At 43.8% G+C, this 22038-nt stretch overlaps 1 protein-coding gene across 1 annotated transcript in view; it reads left to right on the top strand.

The window, feature by feature from the left end:
• Aff3 (ALF transcription elongation factor 3) overlaps positions 1 to 22038 on the top strand; it is a 494450-nt gene that overhangs the window by 463622 nt on the left and 8790 nt on the right. The window contains exons 14-18 of the mRNA XM_076832801.2: positions 1880 to 2084; positions 3349 to 3476; positions 13116 to 13179; positions 16913 to 17049; positions 20458 to 20529. Coding sequence (XP_076688916.2) covers positions 1880 to 2084; positions 3349 to 3476; positions 13116 to 13179; positions 16913 to 17049; positions 20458 to 20529 — 606 coding nt within the window. The remainder of the gene's footprint in view (positions 1 to 1879; positions 2085 to 3348; positions 3477 to 13115; positions 13180 to 16912; positions 17050 to 20457; positions 20530 to 22038) is intronic.

The following is a 22038-nucleotide window of genomic DNA, read 5'->3' as shown; positions in this document are numbered from 1 at the left end:
CATTGATGTGGCTGCGTCCCTGTAGTATGCTGTTTTTAAGTCCTTTGGGTATAGACCGAGGAGAGGGATAGCTGGGTCAAATGGTGGTTCCATTCTAAGCTTTCCAAGGAATCTCCATACTGCTTTCCATATTGACTGCACCAATTTGCAGTCCCACCAGCAATGTATGAGTGTACCTTTCCCCCACATCCTCGCCAACACTTATTGTTTGTCTTCATAATAGCTGCCATTCTGACTACTGTCAAGTTTTACTGGTGCCGTCAAATGGTCCCAGAGATAGGTAATTGCCTTTCCCTAAGAGCTCCAGAGAAGGTTTCTTTGGTCAACTAGGAATACATAAATTTGAAATATTTTTGAAGAAGGAACAATCACATGCCCATGACAATATTTAACATCATAATCTGTTTTTCATGCACACCAAAACCATGAAGTATATAAAATAATAGACACTTAGAAATAGGTCTTTTCCCCTCATGTTTTAAGAAGCTAGTACTCTCAGGCTCTTCACATCCGATATACCATCGTCTTCACCATCACTAGATGAGCAACTTTGGAGTCACCTGAAGCGCTTTCCTAGAACATATCGGCTCACTGCTTTCTGAGTTGTGAGACACACACTGCTTCTGGAACCAGAGGTTCTGTCTCCACACCTACCTATGTATGTAACATTAAGAAGCTTGGCTTTGTCATTTGTTCTACAGGCCTGTATAATTTCTCCACCATGACCACCAGCTAAGGAAATTGCTTTTTGAGGTGACTTTAATGGTTTGTTTGCAATGATAATCAACACGTGCAATTAAGAGTTCATGACCCCAGGAATAATGACTAAATCTTCATTAAATGGCATGACCCTTTTTTTTGTAAACTGACTCTATAACCATCTTAAATTAACAGTGATTGAGTTTATTTCTGGCTGATATGTCTGCCCCCCAAACAATACTTTATTTTTTCTCCTGAAGTAATGCAGAGATTCCTAACAACATAATATCCATTGCAGAGACTTCAATACAAGTGAATCCCTCTCTCTAATGGTTGATTGTAGAGAACATTATATTCAAGAATAGACAGTCGTTTTGAAGGTAAAATAAAGAGCTAGGAATCAGAAGTTGTAATTTCTAATAACAGTTTCTCTGTTCTGTGTTTACTCTGATCAATGCCTGGGTAATTGGGAAGCTCAACAATAGAGCATCGGCACTCTGCTGCACAGAATGCCCTGTGATTCTATTATTTTCTATCTAATAATGAGTACAAGCTCAGATGTTGGCAAAAGTCCTTGTAGCAATGGAGAACTCATTTGTCACTGTTGATTGACTGTCCCATTACTCTATGCTTCAGCTTATAAGGAAAAAAATTGGTGATTATTTTGAGATTCTTGGATGAAAAACTTGGAACATGCAATTCCATATCATTACTCTTGGCCACTCCTTTTGATGCTAATTCCAGAATTACTGTTCATCCTACCAGAGTAAGAAACAATGAGCCAGGCCTGGTGGCGCATGCCAGCAAGCCCAGCGACTCAGGAGGCTGAGACAGGAGGATCATGAGTTCAAAGCCAGCCTCAGCAACAGCAAGGCACTAAGCAACTCAGTGAGACCCTGTCTCTAAATAAAATACGAAATAGGACTGGGGATATGTCTCAGTGTTGAGTGCCCCAGAGTTCAATCCCCAGTAGCCCCCCACCGAAAAAGAAAGAAATAGTGAGTGAGATTGGCTACTGTTTGTTAGGGTCCTGTGGCCATAAGGTTGCTCCTGGTGTAATAATCACTAATAAATTTCTTCCTACCTGCAGGTCTTATAGGGGAGGTTTGGTCAGGGGTAAGTACTTACCTTTCCCTATGCTGACTGTGTGACTTTCTATTACTGTAACTTACTTTTTCAGCTTGGCAATACCAATAAATAAAAATGAAAAAATGCTCCGATCGCCCATCTCACCTCTCTCTGATGCATCCAAACACAAATATTCCAGCGAGGACTTGACTTCTTCCAGCCGATCTCATGGCAATGGTGTGTTCACTTCCTCCTCGTCCAACAAAAAGTCTAAGGCCACCGACAGCCAACTGCAGTCCCATGCCGGGGACCTCACGGTGGGTGTATTCCCCTCCTTTCCCACATAGAATCGGAATGCAGTGGTACACCCTTGCCACACCCTCTGAACCCAGCTTAGGAGACTCCACTCATCTGGGAGGTTCTGCAGAGAACCTCTGAAGGATGCTTTTGGGGAGACTTGGCAGAGGAGAAGACTCCTTCAGCCTTCCTCACAGAGAGCAGAAGAAGAATAAATTCATGCAAAAAAAAAATATCAGGTCTTCTCTGTTTATGAAGCCTCCTTGCAGGATTTCCAACTCCAAAGAAATACCATCCTGGGGCAGAACAGTTTGGGAGTTTTGGGAAAACTTCCTTATCCCATGGCAGAATTAAATCTGAGGTTGAAACTATATCAAAATCTGCAGGTCTCACACTCCACCCTTATAGGCCAGTGTCCCAGCCACCGTGGGGGACACCCAGAACCACCCCTTTTCCCGTAGTCTCGGGTGATGCCAGCACTTCCCTGGGGAGGAGCAGAGTCTCATGGATAACTTTGGGTGCACAGTTCCCCTGCGCCCCCGACTCAGCTGCAGGGTGATCTTGGCCCTGGTTGTCTCATCTTGGAACCCATTTCTTTATCTGCAAAATGGTGGTGATAAGATTGAAAAGAGGTAGAGCTGGGTTCAGTGGTGCATGCCTGTAATCCCAGTGGCTCCGGAGGCTGAGGCAGGAGGATCGTGAGTTCAAAGCCAGCCTCAGCAAAAGCAAAGTGCTAAGCAACTCAGTGAGATGGGGATGTGGCTCAGTGGCCAAGTGCCCCTGAGTTCAATCCCAGGTAGCCCTCCCCCACAAAGAAAGATTGAAAAGAAGTGACTTTCTCTTAAGACCCCAGCCCCTCTGGGCCCCTACACTAGCTAACACCACAGGTGAGCCTCTCTTCACAACCAGTGGACGGTGGCCCTGGCGCACTCATCTTCCCAGGATGAGTTCATTTTGAAAAAAATAACCTTCAGGGTATGTGTATAAAGCAGATATGAAACAAATGAATTTCATGTTTAGAGTTGGGTCCCATCCCCCAGATCTTTCATTATGTTTATGCAAATATTCCAAAGTCTAGGGGGAAAAAAAATCCAAAAATCCCAAACACTTCTGGTCCCCAGCATTTTGAATGAGGGATCCTCAAACCGTATTTGTTGTTCTTTATTGAGACATAATAACCATCAACTCTGAAGCACAAGGTAGAGCAAAAGATGCCCTTTTAATGGTCACTCTTCCAGCCAGGTGGCGAGTGTCTCAAGGACTCCTGTGTTGTTTGTTGTTTAGAAAGCGACTCACAACAATGCTGAGCACGGTCTCCTCCACAGCAAGACCCGGCCACAAACAGAGCCCTGGTCTCCAGGCTCCAGCGGCCACAGGGACTGCAAGCGGCAGAAACTGGTCTTCGATGATATGTAAGTTTGGACTTCTTCCGAATATGGTGACGGGCAGCAGAAAGTGGGAGCTGGGCATGTAGGAGACACGGGCGTCTCGCCCACAATGCGCCCACTTCCCTCTCGCATGGCTTGGTCATTTAAATATCCCTTTTAAAGGGAGCCTGAACTTTGAATGAAGAGACAGAAAGGCCAGTGCCAAGAGGGAGGCTCCAGAAGAGGAGGAAGCTGAAGGCAGGAGAATTGAGAGTCTCCAAGCCCCTGGAACCTGAACCACTGCGAGTTTTATGCTATCAGAAAGAAGCGTAGTTTGGGTATTTTTTTATTTAGAGACAGGATGTCACTGAGTTACTTAAGGCCTCGAAGCTGCTGAGAATGAGTTTTGAACTCTCAATCTTCCTGGCTCAGCCTCCCGAGCCACTGGGATTATAGGCATGCACCACTGCACCCAGCTGCCATATTCTTTAAAATGATTCTTATAGAAATATCCTGTCATCTTTCACCTGGTATGGCAGCTTCCATCAGTATAAAAGTAGAAGAAAAACCCAGGTATGGTGGTGGCACACACCTGTAATCCCAGTGGCTCGGGAGGCTGAGGCAGGAGGATTGGGAATTTAAAGCCAGCCTCAGCAACGGAGAGGCCCTAAGCAACTCAGGGAGACCCTGTCTCTAAATGAAATACAAAAAAGGGCTGGGGATGTGGCTCAGTGGTCGCATGCCCCTGATTTTAATCCCAGGTACCAAAAAAAAAAAAAAAAGAGAGAGAGAGAAAAGGACATTCTAGAATGCTGGTGAGAGACTGAAAATAACAAATGATGAAATGATGCTGGAGGGTATTTAGGCTCTTAGGGGAAAGCTGGGTGTCAGGGGAAAGCCTGGAAGGTAGAGGACAGGGTTCAAGACTGACTCCGGTTTCCAGCTGGAGTTCACACCTGGAGTGTGGAGTGCACCTCTGTATGGGGCAGGAAGTTAGGCCCTAGGGTGCCGCAGCTCCTGCCCTGGGGTCTGCAGCTGTCTACGCCCACTGGAAGTCAGGAAGCAGAACAGCTGCAGACATCTCTGAATCCTGCTAGATGACAACTCACTCACGGGGTGTCACCTGGGGAAGTGCAGCGTGCACAGAGGGAGTCTGTCCAGCCTCACCTAAGCTTCACCCAGAGGGTCCGTTTTCCTGAGAAGTGTGAATGCTGAGTGTTAGTCTTACATGGACTTTGCTAACCTAATGAGGATACCGGATCATGGGGTTGAAAACCAAAGTCACATTTTTTTTTTGTCTCTGTTTCACTGAAGGAACACTTTCCAAGATAACTCAGTTTCAGGAAGTTTAAGGGCGGCCCAGGAGGCCCAGGTGTCTCTCCTTCCCAGGGCGCTGCAGCTGCGCCCCAGTCCCCATGCACGCTGTCCTCGGGCGCTCACCACCTCCCTTCCCCTCATCTCCCCTTGCTAAGCAGTGTGGGAGGTGGTAATTAATCCCCAGGGAGGGCACGGAGTGGAAGTACATTCAGTTCTTCAACTCCATCTATCATCTGAGTTTGATAGTGTAAATTACTCACTTGTGAGAATTCCACTTAAGGACAACATGGAAATGTGCACTCAGAAATTATAACCTAGCAACGGTGATCAAACCGAAGAAGCATTAGGCATGGCTGAGGTGCTCAAAACATTGACAAACATTGATAGGCTGAGGCAGGAGGATCGCAAGTTCAAAACCAGCCTCAGCAATTTAGCGAGGCCTTGAGCAACTGAGCAAGACCTGTGGCTCAGTGGTTGACCGCCTCTGAGTTCAACCCCTGGTAACAAAAACAAAACACCAAACACTTTCAGGGGGATGGGTTTAAAAAATATATATTTATGGAAAAATAGATGCAAGAAATTTTCCAATGTGTGGACCAGAAAACAAAGTCAGGAATTGCAGTGACTAAATGGTTGTACTCCAATCTGCAGTTTCTTGTACTCTTTAGCAGAAGAAATGTTTCCCAGTCTGCCAGAGTCCAGGCTGATATAATTCTGTCACTATACCAATGAAGAGGTTGTTGTCATTTGTTCTGCACGTTATTAGCAGTAGGTGTAATTTTTCTGGCTGATGACTACAGTAAAATTGTTTCTCCTTTTGTGGATAGAGGGAAAAAATAGAACCAAAAAGTGTTCTTCCACATCCATCATAGGGAGAGAGGAGTGTCTTGTTCCTATTGCTGTGTGTCCCAGTGGATTTGAAATCTGTAACAGTGAAATGCACCTCAAACAGCCACTCCTGGACTGAGCTCAGAAAGTTATAGGGAGCTTAAGAAGCAAAAATAGGCACTGTGTCTCCCTTTGCATCCTGTAAATAAGTGTCCCTCAAGAGACCACAGTCACCTGAAATGGTGTAAAATGTCTCCCAAGTTCACTTGCTGGGTACTGAGTGCCTGCTAAGTGTCAGGGACAGGGGTGGGAGCCTGGACCCAATGACTGATTAACTCCCAGAACCGTGGGAGAAAGGGGCACGTGGGTGGACGTCTTGATTCTCTCTTGCTCCTTTTTCCTCCTTCCTCCTCCTTTACTCTTCCCTTTCTTCCTTCCTCTCCCTCCTCCACCTCTCCCTCCTCCCTCTTCCCCTTCTTCAACCTCCCCCTCCTCTTCCTGCCTTTCCTCTCCCCGTTTCTCCTCCACCCTCTCTTCCATCCATCTTGTTCTTCTTCCCCTTTCTTTTCCTTCCTTCCTCCTCCTCCTCCCCTCCCTCTTCCCTCCTCCCCTTTCCTTCATCCCCTTCCTCTTCCCCCCTTCCTCCTGCTCCCCCTCCCTCTTTCCAGCACCAGCTTCCTGCCCCCAGGGCCTCATTTGACGGGAAGCTCCCAGTCCCTGTCACTTTCCTTGGTTCGCCTTCACTGGGTCCTTAGCAGTGAAACGACCAGAGAGAAGCCGCCAGTGGACTAGATGATTAATGCCAGGCTAATTCAGAGCTGATGGAACTCCAGTTATGGTGATCCAAAAAGTAACAGATGCCACACTGTCATTTAATTTTTAAAGCCACACCATGTAGCTTTTTTTTTTTTTTAAGTAAACTCATCTTTTCCTAATATGAATACTTGTTAACGGTTGGATAAACATGCAATTCAGACAACAGCTGAATCCAGTGAGCTGTCAATAACAAGTATTGAATGAACACAGCTGAATTATAAATAACCTTCCCAGAGGGAAGGGCTGGATATTTTTCCTTCTTTTTCCATGAACCTACATGCAGGTAAATTTAAATTCATGGACTTCCAAACCCCTTTTCCTGTGCTACTTACCAATTAAACAGGCACCAGTTTGTGCAGACAGAACCGAAGGGAATAACACTTGTTTTTAAAACAGGATCCAGGTCAGCATGTTCTGGTAAGTTTCAGCCTCTGGTCAGTGATGGTGTGATTACACCTCCTCCCCCAACATTAAATAAATGCATGAGATTCACTATTCCACAGCCACAGTATTAAAGTGACACTTAGGTGACCACCAAACTTTTGTTTTAAAAAAAAAAAAAAATCTTTAAGAATTTATGTCAATGGACTGGGAATATAGCTCAGTTGGTAGAGTGCTTGCCTTGCATGCACAAGGCCCTGGGTTCAATCCCCAGCACCATAAAAAAAAAAAAAAAAAAAAAAAAAAAAAGAATTCATGTCGATGAGTGACATCGCTTGATTCTGCATGAGGCCGGGACACTGGCCCTTATTAACACAAAGCCATGAGCCATAAATCACTTGGCGTCATAATTAGTGACGGGGGACTTCTTGGCTGGGGAAAATTGGGAGACAACAACTGGGTCATGGAGGCTCCGTTCAGAAGTCCTGAATTCCCAGAGCTCAATGGTGAGATTCTTGGCTGGGAATCTAGTGCCTGCATCATGCCAGCCATATTGCTATTAAGAGCCAGCAAACCCAAGGCCAGAGCCTCCTGCTGCTCCAAAAGGCTGTGCCTCTCTTGCCCATCTTTCACGTGGAAGAGTCAGTCACGACCAGCACAATCAGCCAAACCAACAAACGTCCCATCTGTCCCCAAGGTGCCAATAACCGGAGCCCAGCTCCCCACCCCCACACCCCCAACACTGAGAAAAGACTCTCTGGCCACACAGGAAGCTGAAGGCCATGGGCATGTGAAATGTGACTGACAGGAAGGAATGGGGACTTGACATTTGTAATGTAATTATGCACAGCAGTCTCAGAGCTAAAAGGATTTTAATTTTATAGAGGATGGGAAGAATCCCGAATGTAAAAGGTCGGATCTCTTGAAGCATGATTTAATCAAAGGAAACCCATTGAAATCCTTGAGTAGGTGATATTACAGCCAGGCAGGGTGCCCCCAGGGGGACTTACCCGGGCATTGCTGTCCTGAGGGTCTTTCTTTCCCAAGACTTCAAAACTGGACCCCACCTTTTTATTTTCCTGATAAGCCTTAGTACTAGCCTTTGCAGTTCATGGGTAATTGTTTCCATTCTGAAATCCCTCTTTCAAGGTCTGGTCCTCATTTTGTTCTAACCAAAACAGAAAGAAAGTGGGGGAAATAAGGACGTTCAGAACTCTCTGATTGAAATCTGGGCTCTTTGATCACTTTCGAGATATGGAAAAATTATTCTGTTTTTTAAAATATTTTTTAGTTGTCAATGGACCTTTATTTATTTGTATGTGGTCCTGAGGATCGAACCCAGAGCCTCACACAGGCTAGGCAAGCGCTCTACCACTGAGCCACAACCCCGGAACCAAATTATTTTCTTTTAAAATTCATACCCAGAGAAGAATAAACATGAAATCAATAATTCTCCACCTCAGCAGAAAATTCCTTTTGGTTCAATAACAGAAGCTCTCCCCTGCTCAGCCTCCTGGAAGGGGCACACAGCTTCCTGTGCGTGGCAGGAGGATGTGACCTGTAAGAAACCAGACCAATTATGCTCCTGCTTCTGAGAAGCCAGGTCCCAGGCATTCTGAGGGCCCAGCTAACGTCATAGAGTCCTTGCTGACTAAACATAATCTACCTGCATCCATGGGGAAGTGCCCGGAAAGCCAGCCTGGCTCCTCAGGATCCCTGACTTCAAACTGTCCCATCAGCAGTGACCACCTGGGCCTGGGGGCGTGAGTCAGTGGTGGTAGAGCACCGACCCAGGAGGCCGTGGAGGCAATCCCCAGCACCAAGAAAATAATAATCGAATAATAGTGATCCCTGAGTGCGTTGCCAACAACTGCTTACCCTCTTACACTTTCTCCTTTTGGAGAAAGCACCTCCAAGCTTGGGACACAGGAACACCTCTGGGGCTTAGTGACAAGCTGAAATACCAGATGTCAGATGATAAATTCATTTGGTATGCCACTGCCCCTTTGTCTGATTTGGATCTCAGTCTGCCTAAGAAATCCATCCAGATTTCTGCCACGCAGAGAAACCTGTGAGTTCCAACACGTTGAGCTCTCGTCCCTGCCAGTGTGCACAGAGCCTGCTGGCTCTGCTGAGCATGGCCTTTCGCAGAGGTAGGAATTACTGAGCTGTGTGTGCCAGCCTCTCCCTGGGAGACCATTCAGCTTGCTCACTCTCAGCCAGAAAGCAGAACAAAAAGGCAAGTTTGCTTTAATACTCCTGTGTCAGAAGAAATATCAGGGGTGCTCACATCCTGTTGCTGCTCAGATCCAGGGCCATGTGTTTATAGGTGGGGGTGGAGGGAGGGTGAGGAGAAGAGAAGAAAACAGCCTCTTTGGATCAAGTACTAAGGTCACTTTTGTCCCAGAGAGCTCTTACAACAAACATGCATGTGGATGTGGCTTCACTCGGCCCCAGAGCTACAGAGTAAAAGATACATGGTTATATTTATGATGCTTAATTGAACTTTGATTAGATTTGTTGATGTATCATCATGAAATACTATCACTGTGAGAAAGAATGTGAAGAATTTGATTACATAAATTTTCTTTAAAAAAAAAAAAGAACAACTGTAGATCTTTTGCATAGGGCTGGGAGTGTGGCTCAGTGGTCAAGTGCCCCTGAGTTCAATCCCTGGTACCCACCCCCACAAAAAAAAAAAAAAAAAAAAAAAAAAAAAAATTTAGATTGGATGAAAAATCTGTCTGAACACTGAGATGATTAGGGTTGGTGCCTGTGCTGTGTCATACTCTGTACTGCCACCACAATGGTAGTGATTTTACTTTTCCTATTGATGATCTATTGCTGTGGGAAGTGACACCTTCATGCTGGCATGCATCCACTGCCATGCTGGACAATCCAGGTGACGTCCCATTGGTCCCAGTGGCTTTCTAATGATCTGATCTAGGAGCGTGGCACTAGAAATCACCTGAAGAAGAAAATGGGCCAATCATCAGGCAATCTTCAGTGAGTCCGTATAGTGAGCCTGCTACTAGATGCAGAATGAGAATTCTAACAAATGTGTTTGTAAATGGCCCCCAGATGGTATCTTTCCTTTCAGCAAGTCAGGTTACTGCTGTAACTGCCCAGATAAAGTCAGAAAATTAGATGTGTTACTTATCTCTGTGTATTATTGAGAGTTTGTGACTCAGCCTCCATGTCGGGTTTTAAAAAAAAAAAAATGCATTTATGTGCCGCAGATAAAGAACAGCATTGATTAAAGAACCCATATTAGGGATTATAAGCCGCTGCCATCTATAAAGGCAACTTAGAAGGCTCGGGAAAACGAGGATGCCCCAGCTTATGGCCAAGAAAATCTTTCCTGAGAACAAAATGCATTTGAAATGACGATCTGTTCGTGACAAGGTCTACAAAACAGGCCAAGAAGAAAATGACCAAACTTATATACTAGAGTGTGGAGCAGATAATGATGTGGAGAATTTCCGGTTGCCATGGAGACGCGCTCTGGCTCATCACCCCATCACAAGGCACCACTCTTTTCTGAGCTCAGAGAAAAGTCGATGCCGTTCAGGAAGGACTTGTTCACCTTCTGTCGTGTGCCTAAAAGCACAGGATGGGGAAGACTGAAGAGGTCCACAGCCCTGTCCCTGCTGAAAATGTACCAGTCACCAAGTGGTTCATAGTCAATGACCATAGCCCTCTGCAGCTTGGAAGGCAATTAAATACCCAGAAGTGTAGTGCAAACACGAAGTGCTCTATGAGACCAGGAAAGGCAGAGATAAGCATGGACCAGTGACCGGAAGGACTCACGGTGGCAGTAGAATTTGAGGGCAGTAACTTTTGGTTCATGGTAGATCCTTGGTGAAGACTCAGTTAATAGGCAGAGAGCACAGTATTCGGGCAGCAGGGAGAATAAGCAAAGCTTCTGAGACAGGGAGAGCAAGTTATTAAGACAGTGGGGAAACCAGCCCAGAGTTTGGCCAAGGCTGTTGGTAAATAAATGATGGGGTTAAGGGAAGGATATTCGGTCCCTGAACTGAGATGTCACCTCAGAGGCCCTGGAGATGGAGTCAAGGTCTGTGAGCAGGATGGCAATGTAATGAACACTACCGCGAACAACATTGGTCAAGGGGTGAAACTCAAGTTAGACTGCAGGCGAGTCCATCCAGAGTCTCAGCAACCTGAGGGGCCAGGAAAGCCTGGACTTGTGGAGAATGTGGTCTCGCGAGAGGAGAGGAGCGCTTACAGGGAAGCAGTCAAGGCATCTGGCAACAAGGGGAAGTGGGTGAGAATACTGGAACTCTCCCCCTGAGCGAATAGGCTTTGGCACCCCACGTGAAGCTCAGGAGTCAGATCTGGGCTTGGGCTAGAGGTGGGGTCTTCCATGTCAGGAGATGAAAACCAAAGGACAAAAAATAAGTAAGTACAGAGGATCGGAGGGCAGTGAAACTGTTCTTTGTGATATCGTAATGGTAGAGGCACGTCATGGAACATTTGTCCAAACCTTTAGGATCTACAACACCAAGGCTGAACCCTACACTAGCATCTCTGGATCATGATCGTCAGTGTAGGTTCATGGATTGTAGCAAATGTGCTGCTCCTAGTTTGGGATGCTGATTGTGGAGGAGGCTGTGGGGCAGAGGGCACAGCAGAACCCCCTGCTCAATTTTGCCAAAAGTGCTCTAAAAAAATAAAGTTTAAAAAACAGAAGCAAACAAGCAGTTAACAACAAACATAAATTGCCAGAGCTGTTTTCAAAGACCAAAAAATCCATATGTGAACAAGGGTCAACACGTGACCTAAGAAGGAAAAAGCACCCTGTTGACGCAACTCGAAAGCCATTAGAACAGAAGCAGCATGTGGGTGTCGATGTAATAGAGAAGGCAGAGCCTCCGGCCTCACCCACCAGTGGGAGACCCACCCAAATGAATGGCAACTGTCAGACCTGCAGGGGGACAAGAGTGGTGAAGGAGCCATGAGCCAAGGACAGGATTAAGGAAATCCTACGACAGTGTTGCCACTTCTTGTTTGTGACATGCTAACAGGACAGTCCCAGCTTGTTACCACAATCCTGATATTTTATAGAGAAATAGAAGATAGGAAACCAGGTCCTTTTCTTGCTTCTGTGATTTTTTTTTTTTTTTTTTTTTACCCAAAGCATTATTGCATTATTTGCTACGATTCTGACTTGTCTGTGAGTGCAATGTTTAAACCAATCAGTGTTCATTGTCATGGTATATATTATGTTTCTAAGGGTTTTGACCTCTTTGAATAAAGGGACACTCTGGTTACCTGATATCACAGGCAAAAGACCCATCAGAACCTGAAACAAGATAATTCAAAATAAGCATATCACAATAGGTTCAACCGTCCAGGATTAATCTCCCTTCTTACATCATACCCCCATTCAGGGACTCCTGGCTTAGATTGCGTATTCATGAATAGGTCAGGTTTATTGATTACATAAAGACCCATATTACAAATAAAGTTTATAATGATGGAGACTAAAGCATATAAATTTTATTCTTTAAAATCTGTCAGATAGGCCTTTACAGGTACTGCCTGACAAGTGCTTTAGTGTAACCGGGGATCCTTACCCCTGATCAGTCTCAGGATGAATTACCTTTGTCTCCCGGAAGAATCAGTACTGACCAGGATTATTGCTTTAATAATGCACATTCTGCTGTTAATGTTTACCAGCTAGCTAATCAGGGCTCCGGAGAATTCATGCCATGTTTGCATTATTACAAGGTAGACATCATTTTACAATTAACTTCATTACAACTGGAACACAATCATATAGCATTACGTTTTTTTTTTTTCATTTTTCACTGTCAGGCTTGAAAATAACTAAATATATACACATACAACTCTAGGTACCACTTATGCATATAAATGATCCTTATATCCATAAGGATACATAAATATTCTCACCCATACGAATCCATGCAATTATTATGAGGTATATTTACAACCTTTAAGTTAAAAGGGATTGTTCCGTGTAACTATTACATGAAATAAGATTTTTCACTTTTTTCTTAACCATGCAATAAAAAAATCTGAATCACAAATTAGGCACTGGGGGACCATGCTAAAACCACTGTAAATGTCGACTCTCTGCACATATTGAGTAGGCTCTGAATTGCTAACTTAAGAGAAAAATAATCGCAGTGTTTTACATACAGGCAGTAATTTGGAAGTGTTAAAAAAAAAAGGACTTGATTCCATATTAAGCAGAGTTTTTAAATTGTGCTTTATGTTTGAGCAAAAGAAAAGAATATTTTCAAAAGATCTTGCACTTAAGCAATAATGACATCTTATATCACTCTCTCCTCCTCGTAGGCCTCGCAGCGCAGATTATTTTATGCAAGAAGCTAAACGGATGAAGCATAAAGCAGATGCAATGGTGAGACCCTTTTCTTTCCAGATACAGTCCTCCAAATTACGTTTGTACTGCAGCTTCATCACTGGGGCAATATAGCTGGGTAATTATAAAATCTATTACAGGGATGGCTGGGCCTGTTAAATGGAGAAATGTTTATATAATCAAGTGCTCATAGCCCAATAAATTATGACTTCAACCAATAATGTCTGACTGGGAGAAAGCCCTGGATAAATGAGTATTTCAATTTAACCCTAAGGTTTGAATAGTAACTAGAGCCAATAGAGTCAGTGGGTGGTAGTATTTTTTTTTCCTTTAAAAAAAAAAAATCCAGATTTGCATTTTCCTCTCTTGTTAGCTTGGCCAACGCTTGGCTTGGTCCCAGGATCAAATTTCTTTTCAAAAAGACTCATGTTCTTCATGTGCATCTGCTGCAATGAATGCTTCCCCTGAACTATACAATGCAGAAACTATTATGCGCACATAAAACCCTAAAACCATCATGATTTGATGTTTTCAAAGAATAACTTTTCTTGCTTGAATAATCTCCTATTTTGGAAAGCTTGAAGCTTCCAGGCAAGAAATAGAAAACTTTCGGATTTGTTTTTTTCTTTTTCTTTTTTTTTTTTTTTTTTTTAAGAGATCACAGGGTTGTTCCATCTTAAATACTCATCCAGAAGGACCCCTTCCACCTAGTGATCCCAGTTTTATTCCCCTCCAGTGTTCATAACTGACATCAACCAGGGTGTTGAAGATGAAAAAGGCATTTTAAACGATTTTTCAAAGTATTATTCCAGTGTTGAAGGTATTGGAACTTTAAAAGTCCCCCTCTCCCAGGGTATCAAGGCCACCCACCAAACATTTATTTGTACAAGGTCCACGGCCGAGGTACGCTGGTGAACAGAGAAAATGTCCGTTGAGTGTCGAAAATAGAGAAGAGAAATGGAAAGACAGTTCTTCCCCACAGAGTACCACAATCTAGTGGAGAGTTCTGGTCTTCTAAATATTAACTGATGGCATGGCCCCTACTGGGAGACACATCAAACTTTTAAGCAGAATGTTTTAGTCAGCTTTTTCGTTGCTGTGACTAAAAGACCTGACAAAAACATTTTAAGGAGGAAAAGTTCATTGCGGGGCTCCAGATGAGGCAGAACATCGTGGCGGAAGGGTGTGGCCGAGGAAAGCAGTCACATGATGATCAGGAAGCAGAGAGAGACTCCACTCACCAGATACAACATATACCCCAAAGTCATGCCCCCAAGGGACCTGCCTCCTCCAGACCCACCTTGGGTTACCACTCAGTTAATCCCATCGGGGGGGTTAATTTACTGATTGGGTTAAGGCTCTCATAATGAAATCATTTCTTTTTAAAGATTACTTAGTAAGAAACCTCAATAGCCATACTGTGAAACGATTTTTATCAGGCTTATTAGCCAAAATCTTTTTTTTTTTTTAATTCTAATTAGTTATACGTGACAGTAGAATGCCTTTTGACACACCATTTGTCTGGTTGGGAATGATGTAGAGTTACACAGGTCAGGTGATCATATATGCACATAGGGTAATAATGTCCTATTCATTCTACTCTCATTCCTACCCCCATGCCCCCTCCCCTCCCTTTACTCCCTTCTGTTTCATCCAAAGTCCCTCTACTCTTCCCTAGCCCCCGCTTTTTGTGAATCAGCATCTGCATATCAGAGAAAACATTCAGCCTTTGGTTTTGGGGGACTGACTTATTTTGCTTAGCATGAGAGTCTCCAGTTCCATGCTCTGAGCTTTCTTGCATGGTCTCACACGTGAGCTTTTGGGGGACACCTCACATCCAAACCATAACACAGAATGAGATTTTCTGCCTGTGTCCATCCTCCGGGGTTCACTTGCTCATCAGGGTCCTCTTGCCCCACCCCACCTTTTCTATTGACTATTTCTCAAGTAACACTGCCCCAGCCAGGCCTGTCCCCTGCCAGCCTCTGAGCCCACCTGTTCTTGCCAGCCACTGGGCATGTGCCCCTGCAGAGCTTCACGCTCACACACACATACAAGGTCTCAGGCACCCTCAGCATCTCCCATGTCCAGGCAAATCACACCATTCCTTCCCAGGCCTGTTTTTAGGTCTCCTCCTTGAAGCATCCCCATCCATCCATCTCAGTGGTAGGGACTCCTCCTTCTGCATTTTGTCAGTTAATCATGAACTGCTTTGTATATGGAACTGTTTGTAGGTGCATGTTTTCTCTGTCCAGATGAACTGTGGGTTCCTGGAAGCAGCTTTGTGTATCAGGTGCACATACCCCAGAGCTGAGCGCTGTAGACCATGCTTCCTGAATGAAATAAGAATAAATTCCTCATTCTGAAGGCATTGCCAAAAAAATGTTGCCTGTCTGTTTTTTTAAGCTGTTTAAAATTTTGATTTGCTAATGAGAAGCAGTTTTGCAATACAGTTCTGTTTTCTAAAGTATTAATTTTAGGGAGATTTTGTTTTATTTTTGTGGCAAGACTTAGAATAATATGTCTGTGTCATTCTTTGAATATTGGGGAGATGTTGTGATCCAGACAATATGTAATGATCTTCAGAGAGTAGCAATATACGGAACCAGGAACTCAATGTGTAAGTTTAATATATGAGAATTTAATAATATAAAGCTGATTTGTGGCTATCCTTGTTGACATGGGGAAAGATTAACATACATGACTTCAGGTCATCCAAAAAATTATATTTAGTGTCAATTTTCAACTTCATGTCCCATTTTGGTGAAGCTGAAATGGTGCCTTGAGTTTTATCTCTTCTCTTTTCCCTTCATCTTGCCCTTACATGAGGTCCTCACCGTTAATGAAAAACACTTGAGAAGAGGAAGAGATGTAAATGTCATAAATAATATAAAAGATAATAACCAATGCTTTGAACTGTCCAAGTTTGCAGTGTGCAAAAGAAAGTGTGGTTCAAAGCTAGGCATGATGGTGCATGCCTATAAACCCAGCAACTCAGGAGGCTGAGACAGGAGGATCACAATTCTGAGGCTAGCCTCAGCAAATCAGCAAAGACCTCAGCAAGTTAGTGAGACACTGTCTCAAAATAAAAAAATAAAAAAGAATAGGATGTAGCTTAGTAGATGCTGCATAGCATGGAGGAATAGGAATGAAGTTGCCAACCCTTTAGAAAGAGACAGAGACCACAGCTGCCATGAAGTCCTGAGCCTTGTTGATTGGCAGCTGTCCCAAGCCTTTGCCATGCTGTATGTGACCACATGCTCATTTCCCCAACCTAGTGGCAATTCGAGAGAACAACTATTGAAGTAGTACAGCAGTCTTCCCTTATCTGAGGGGGATACAGTCTGAGACCCTCAGGATTCCTGAAACCACAGATATACCAACCCTTATGCAACCAATGGAATTCTTTTTCCTATATATTCACCCTATGATAAAATTTAACTTCTAAATTAGGCACAGCGATTAGCTAATAATAAAATAGAATAATAGGCTATGATTTAAAAAAATTTTTTTAAACTTATAGAATGTCCACTTCTGGAATTTTCCATTTAATATTTTTGGGCTGTGGTTGACCATGAAAAACTGAAACCGTGGAAAGCAAAATCGTGACTTCACGAGGGGCCTACCGTCTCCTAGGTCTTTCTTCCCTGGGCTCCATTCACAGAATTCTGAAACTCACAAGTTGAGTTTCTCAAGTAAAGCGTGTACACTGTGGGGCAGCGCTGAGTGTCAGGCTCTCCTTAAGGTCGACGCTGTGCATTCTGTTGATCAGGTGGAGAAGTTTGGAAAGGCCCTGAACTATGCTGAAGCAGCCCTGTCGTTTATCGAGTGTGGAAACGCCATGGAACAAGGCCCGATGGAATCCAAGTCTCCTTACACCATGTACTCAGAGACGGTGGAGCTCATCAGGTGAGCCGTGATTTCCTGGCGGGGTAGGGAGGAGCCTGAGGGAGGACTAGGTGGGCAGCCAAGAGCATCCGTCTGTCCACCGCACCTTCAGCCACTGGAACCGTGGCTGGGAGGAAGCTGAGTCTCGGTGAGCGCTGTTCTCGCCTAGGTTAGGAAAGAGTCTTAATTACAGTAGATGACTCTAGTTAACGCTAAGGTATTACGTATTTCAAAACAGCTAAAGCAGCGGTTTTTGAATGTTCTCACTTTAGAGAAATAACAAATGCATGAGGTGGTGATGTGCTCACTACCCACATGTGATCAATGTCCAATGTACACATGTATCAAACTGTCAAACTGTGCCCCACAAAGATGTAAAAACCGTCAGAAAGAGAAAGAAAATAGAAGAATGTTGCCCAGATTAGATCGTCATATCACGTGTATGCACAAATACATAACAAATCCCACAATTATGTATAATTATAATGCACCCATTAAAAAATGGGGGAAAAAAGAAAAAGAAAAGAAAACCATACATTTGTGGATTTTTTAAAAAAATGCTGAAAATCCATTTGCCACTTAAATCTGCACCTTGTCCACCAAAACTGACATTCTTCTTCCCCACTGAGAGCCACTGGGGGGCCAGGAGCTCTGGCAGGGGGTAGCTTACCACAAGTGGGAGAATCCCTTCCTTCACCAGGGGACAGTGGGAAGCAGGCAATGATCCGTGAAGGGCTGCCTCCAAGAGAGTCCAGCCTGGGGAACCCTCCCTCCCACCAGCCACCTCACCTCAGGCAGCGCCACCAGGGACCAGCTGGGGCCCCAGGGTATCCCAATATAGTACCAGCAAAGCTCTGAAAACTAAATTATAATTGGATCACAGCCCAAAGTAGCCCAAGGCTTGCCTGCTAAACCTCAACAGGATAACTGCTAAGTCAAGAGATTTAAATAGGATCCAGAATCTCCTCACATGATAGCCAAATGTCCAGGATACAGCAGAAACTCACCCGCCCTACCAAGAACCAGGAAAATCATAACTGAAATGAAAACAGATCAATGTCACGATGAATCAGATGTTGGAATTATCTGGCGAGAATTCCAAAGCAGCCATCTTAAAAATTCCCCAGTAAACAATTACATTTCTCTTGCCACAAACAGAAAGCAGAAAATCTTGTCGAAATTTTATTTAAAAAGAATCAAATAGAAATTATAGAACTGAAAAAATATAATAATAGAAAAAAAAATCACTGGGTGGGCTCAATCACAAAGGAGAGATAAAGGATACAATCAGTGAACTTGAGGACAGAAAGTAGAATTTACCCAATCTGGGCAAGAGACGAATGAATAGACTGGAAAAATTTTTTTGATAAGTGAAGAGGGCCTGTGTTAGTCTAATTTCTGCTGCGCTAGCAAAATACCACGGACTGGATAAATGATGAACAATAGAAGTTTGTTTGGTTCATGGCTCTAGAGGCTGAGAAGTCCAGGATCATTGTGCTGGCATCCAGTGAGGGTCTCTGTGCTGCATTACCCCACGGTGGAAGGGCAAGGGAGCTCAGGTAAAACAGGACGGTGGCCTGAATTCCTCCTTTTTATCAAGATCCACTCCCTCAATAACTAACTCACCCAAGATGAATCCATTAGTGAGGGTTCTGCCTCCTGAGGTCCCACCACTGAATACTGCTAACTTGGGTAATTTCCAACATGTGACTTCTGTGGGCATATTCAAACCAAGTAAGCACCATAACAGGAGATCCAACGTTTGTATCACCGGGGTCCCTGAAGGAGAGGGAAAAAGTGGGACTGAGAGAGTGCTTGAAGAGGTGATGACTGAGCGTTGCCACGTTTGTCAAAAGACATCAACCTACAGATCCTGGCAGCCGAGGACAACCCAAATAGGATAAGCCTGACAGAATGCAGGCCAGGACACATCGTGATTCTGTCCCTGAAAACTAAAGACAAGGAAATGGTGAAACCATCAGGGAGAAACAGCACATCAGCTGGGGGGGAACACCCGCTCAGCTGACCACCCACTTCTCACCTGACATCGGGGAGGCCAGAGGAGGTGATGTGACATTTTTTCAAGTGTGGAAAGAAAGGAGGAAATATCCATCTGTGGATTCTAGATTCAGGGGAATATTCTTCAGGCGCGGAGGGAAATGAAGATATTATCAGACTCAGGAAAACCACAGTGTTTGTCTCTGACAGACCCCGCTTCGAGAGTGGCTGCAGGACCTTCCTCAACAGAGGAAGGAATCTGCACACATAAGGAAGGAGGAGAGAACAGAAATACAGACACGGGCAATCAACTGTCCTCCTTTCATAAATCACGTTTGATGATTGAAACAAAAATTATACCACCATCTGATTCTCAGGGTAATTATTTAGAAGTAAAGAAGATAACAACTGCCACACTCCACTCAAGGTGGTAAAATGTTGATACTGATGAATTCTGTGAAGTCATGTAAGTGTATTGTCACACCCAAGAGCAACCACTGCAAATGCTCTGCACAGAGACACACTCAGAAACCCACAGACCTGCACATTGAGGAGATGAGGCCACGCTAAGGGACTGCTTCTTAAGCCAGCAAGCCAGCCTGCTGTGCCAAGAGCTTCCTAGAATGATCTGGGTTAATCCCCACAACAAGGCTGTGTGATCACGGCATTAGTTCTGTTTCATAGGTAAGGAAGTGAAGGCTTAGGGACATTAATACACTTAGGCTCTCACAACTCAGTAACTGAGCTGGGATTTGAGCCTGGGACTCTCTGACCATTGCACACACTACCTCAGTTCTCTCAGAGAGTCTGCCTAGGCGACCTGATATGTTACTGGGGGAAAGCAAAGGCCACAGTCCCCCTAGTTCAGAGAAGTGAATGGAATTGTTTCTCATAATGCACATAAATAGAAGCCAATGTAGATTTAAAATGTACCCAGATCATTTACACTGCCATCAAGGTAAGAGTCACATAACAAAGACGAAGGGGTCAAGGGAGCACCCATCTGAGCACCAGGGGTACAAATTCTCCTGGAGGTGAGCCCAGAAGCATTGAACCAAGTGTCACCACTCAGCCATACGTCAACACTTGGATTAACGGGCGTGTTACCATATGCTTGACTAGTTCTTGAACTGCTACCCCTTCTGCCCATTTGCAGCATTTGAACTTGTATTGCTAAAAGCAAGAGTAGTGAGGCATCATAAGAAAGATTTTGTTCATTATATCACAGTGATGTGATGCTTGGGGGAAGAAGAGCAATGTCAGAAGGCTTTTAAGAAAGAATTATGAGCGGCACTGGGAAAATCTAAGTACTGGGTGGACAGAACTCACAGCATAGAAGTTCTGTTATTACCAAGAGAGTTATTTTTGTTTTATTCCTTTGCTTTCCCTCTCCCCACCCCCTTTTGCTTTCATTTTTGTTTTTGATTTTAGATATGCCATGAGACTAAAAACCCACTCGGGCCCCAACGCCACACCAGAGGACAAACAACTAGCTGCATTATGGTGAGTGCCTCATTGCAACCTAAGAGAGTGTCCTCAGCCCCCTAGGTCCTCATTGGCAAATCATGTGCTAAAACGCATGGTGTTTTCCTGGCACCTTTGAGCATACAAAGCCCCATGCTATTCTAACCGCCAGGGAGAATCCAGACCATTTCCTTTTGCTGTGCTATGCATGAACAGAATTCAGTCATTGAAAATCGACAGGTCAATTACACAAGGGTAATTTTTTTTTTTCTCTGTGCATGTGTTTCAAAATCAGGTAGGTCGTCGCTTTAGTCATCTGAATGTACATTGTGTCAAATAGAGTTTCCCTTGTGTTTGATGCTTTAGATGCAATCAAAATAATTCATGTGTTGCTCTATGTGGCAGATCAGTCTGAATGAATAAAGACGGTGCTTAAAGCTCTCAACGCATTAAACTGAAGAGCGGCTCATTATACTTTGATAATAAAATCACGTCTTTCAAAATGTTAGCCAATATAGAAAAGATTTTTTTCTGTACTGATAGTGATTACAGCGATGACTATTATGTGATTATAATAGCTTTCTCCATGACATCTCCTCAGGACACCTCACCCCACTCCCCAGATCTCAGAACACCTCTCTGTTGGTTCTTCCTGTCAAAGGATCCAAATTTTTTCCTTCTTCAAAAGCTCATTCCACTCTAGAATCTAATCTACACATTAGAGACTCAAATGGAATCTCAAAAACTATGACAGCAACACAGACAAAAGAGAGGGTCTCAGGCTGTTTCACTTCATCATATCGTCTGGAGTTTGGGCTGTTAAGAGACTATTCAGGCTCTTGCGATTCTAGCACGTCAACACCAGATCTGAGTTAGCAAATGATTACTAGCCAAAAGCAAGCAAGAAAGGATGAGTCCAGGAAACACTACCTGTGCCCTTTTCTTAATTGAAGTTCCATATTGGGATAAATAAATTGATGATAATTAATAACATTAATAAATAATAATTAATAATTAATATCATGTTAGATATAATACTTATATGTAAATAATAATTCAAATATTGTAGACAATATCAAATGATGAAAACTCTCAACAAAGTGTTTTTGTTGTTCATGATTCACACTCATTATTTATATTATCTATTTCAGCTAAATATCGTGTAATAAAGTATTAAAAAAGCAAAGGTAATAAAAACAGGTAGAAAGACTGACCTATTCACAAAGCCAGGGTAGCTCACCCAGGAAGCAGTGAAAGCTGTGGCTAGAGCTTCCTCACGCGGCTCATGGAGAGAGACTGCCCTCTCGTGGTAGAAGAAGGAAGCACCAGGCCCTGTTCCCACAAAGTGATAAATCTCATAGTCCAAAATAAGCTACAGGTGAATATATTTATGGAGTACCACGTCGGAATTTTGAATTATATTCTGGGGACAAAAAGAAGGTCAGGTCATGTAGGTACATACAGAAACATCTTAGATACATAAGCATGGTGTAAATACCAAGTCACTTGGAATGGCATGACCTTGGTAAAGGCTTGTTTCTCAAGGAC

The sequence above is a fragment of the Callospermophilus lateralis genome, chromosome 14, assembly GCF_048772815.1.
Source record: "Callospermophilus lateralis isolate mCalLat2 chromosome 14, mCalLat2.hap1, whole genome shotgun sequence".
Lineage (NCBI taxonomy): Eukaryota > Metazoa > Chordata > Mammalia > Rodentia > Sciuridae > Callospermophilus > Callospermophilus lateralis.
Note: the sequence above shows the minus strand (reverse complement) of the source record. Positions and strands in the feature narration are given on the sequence as shown.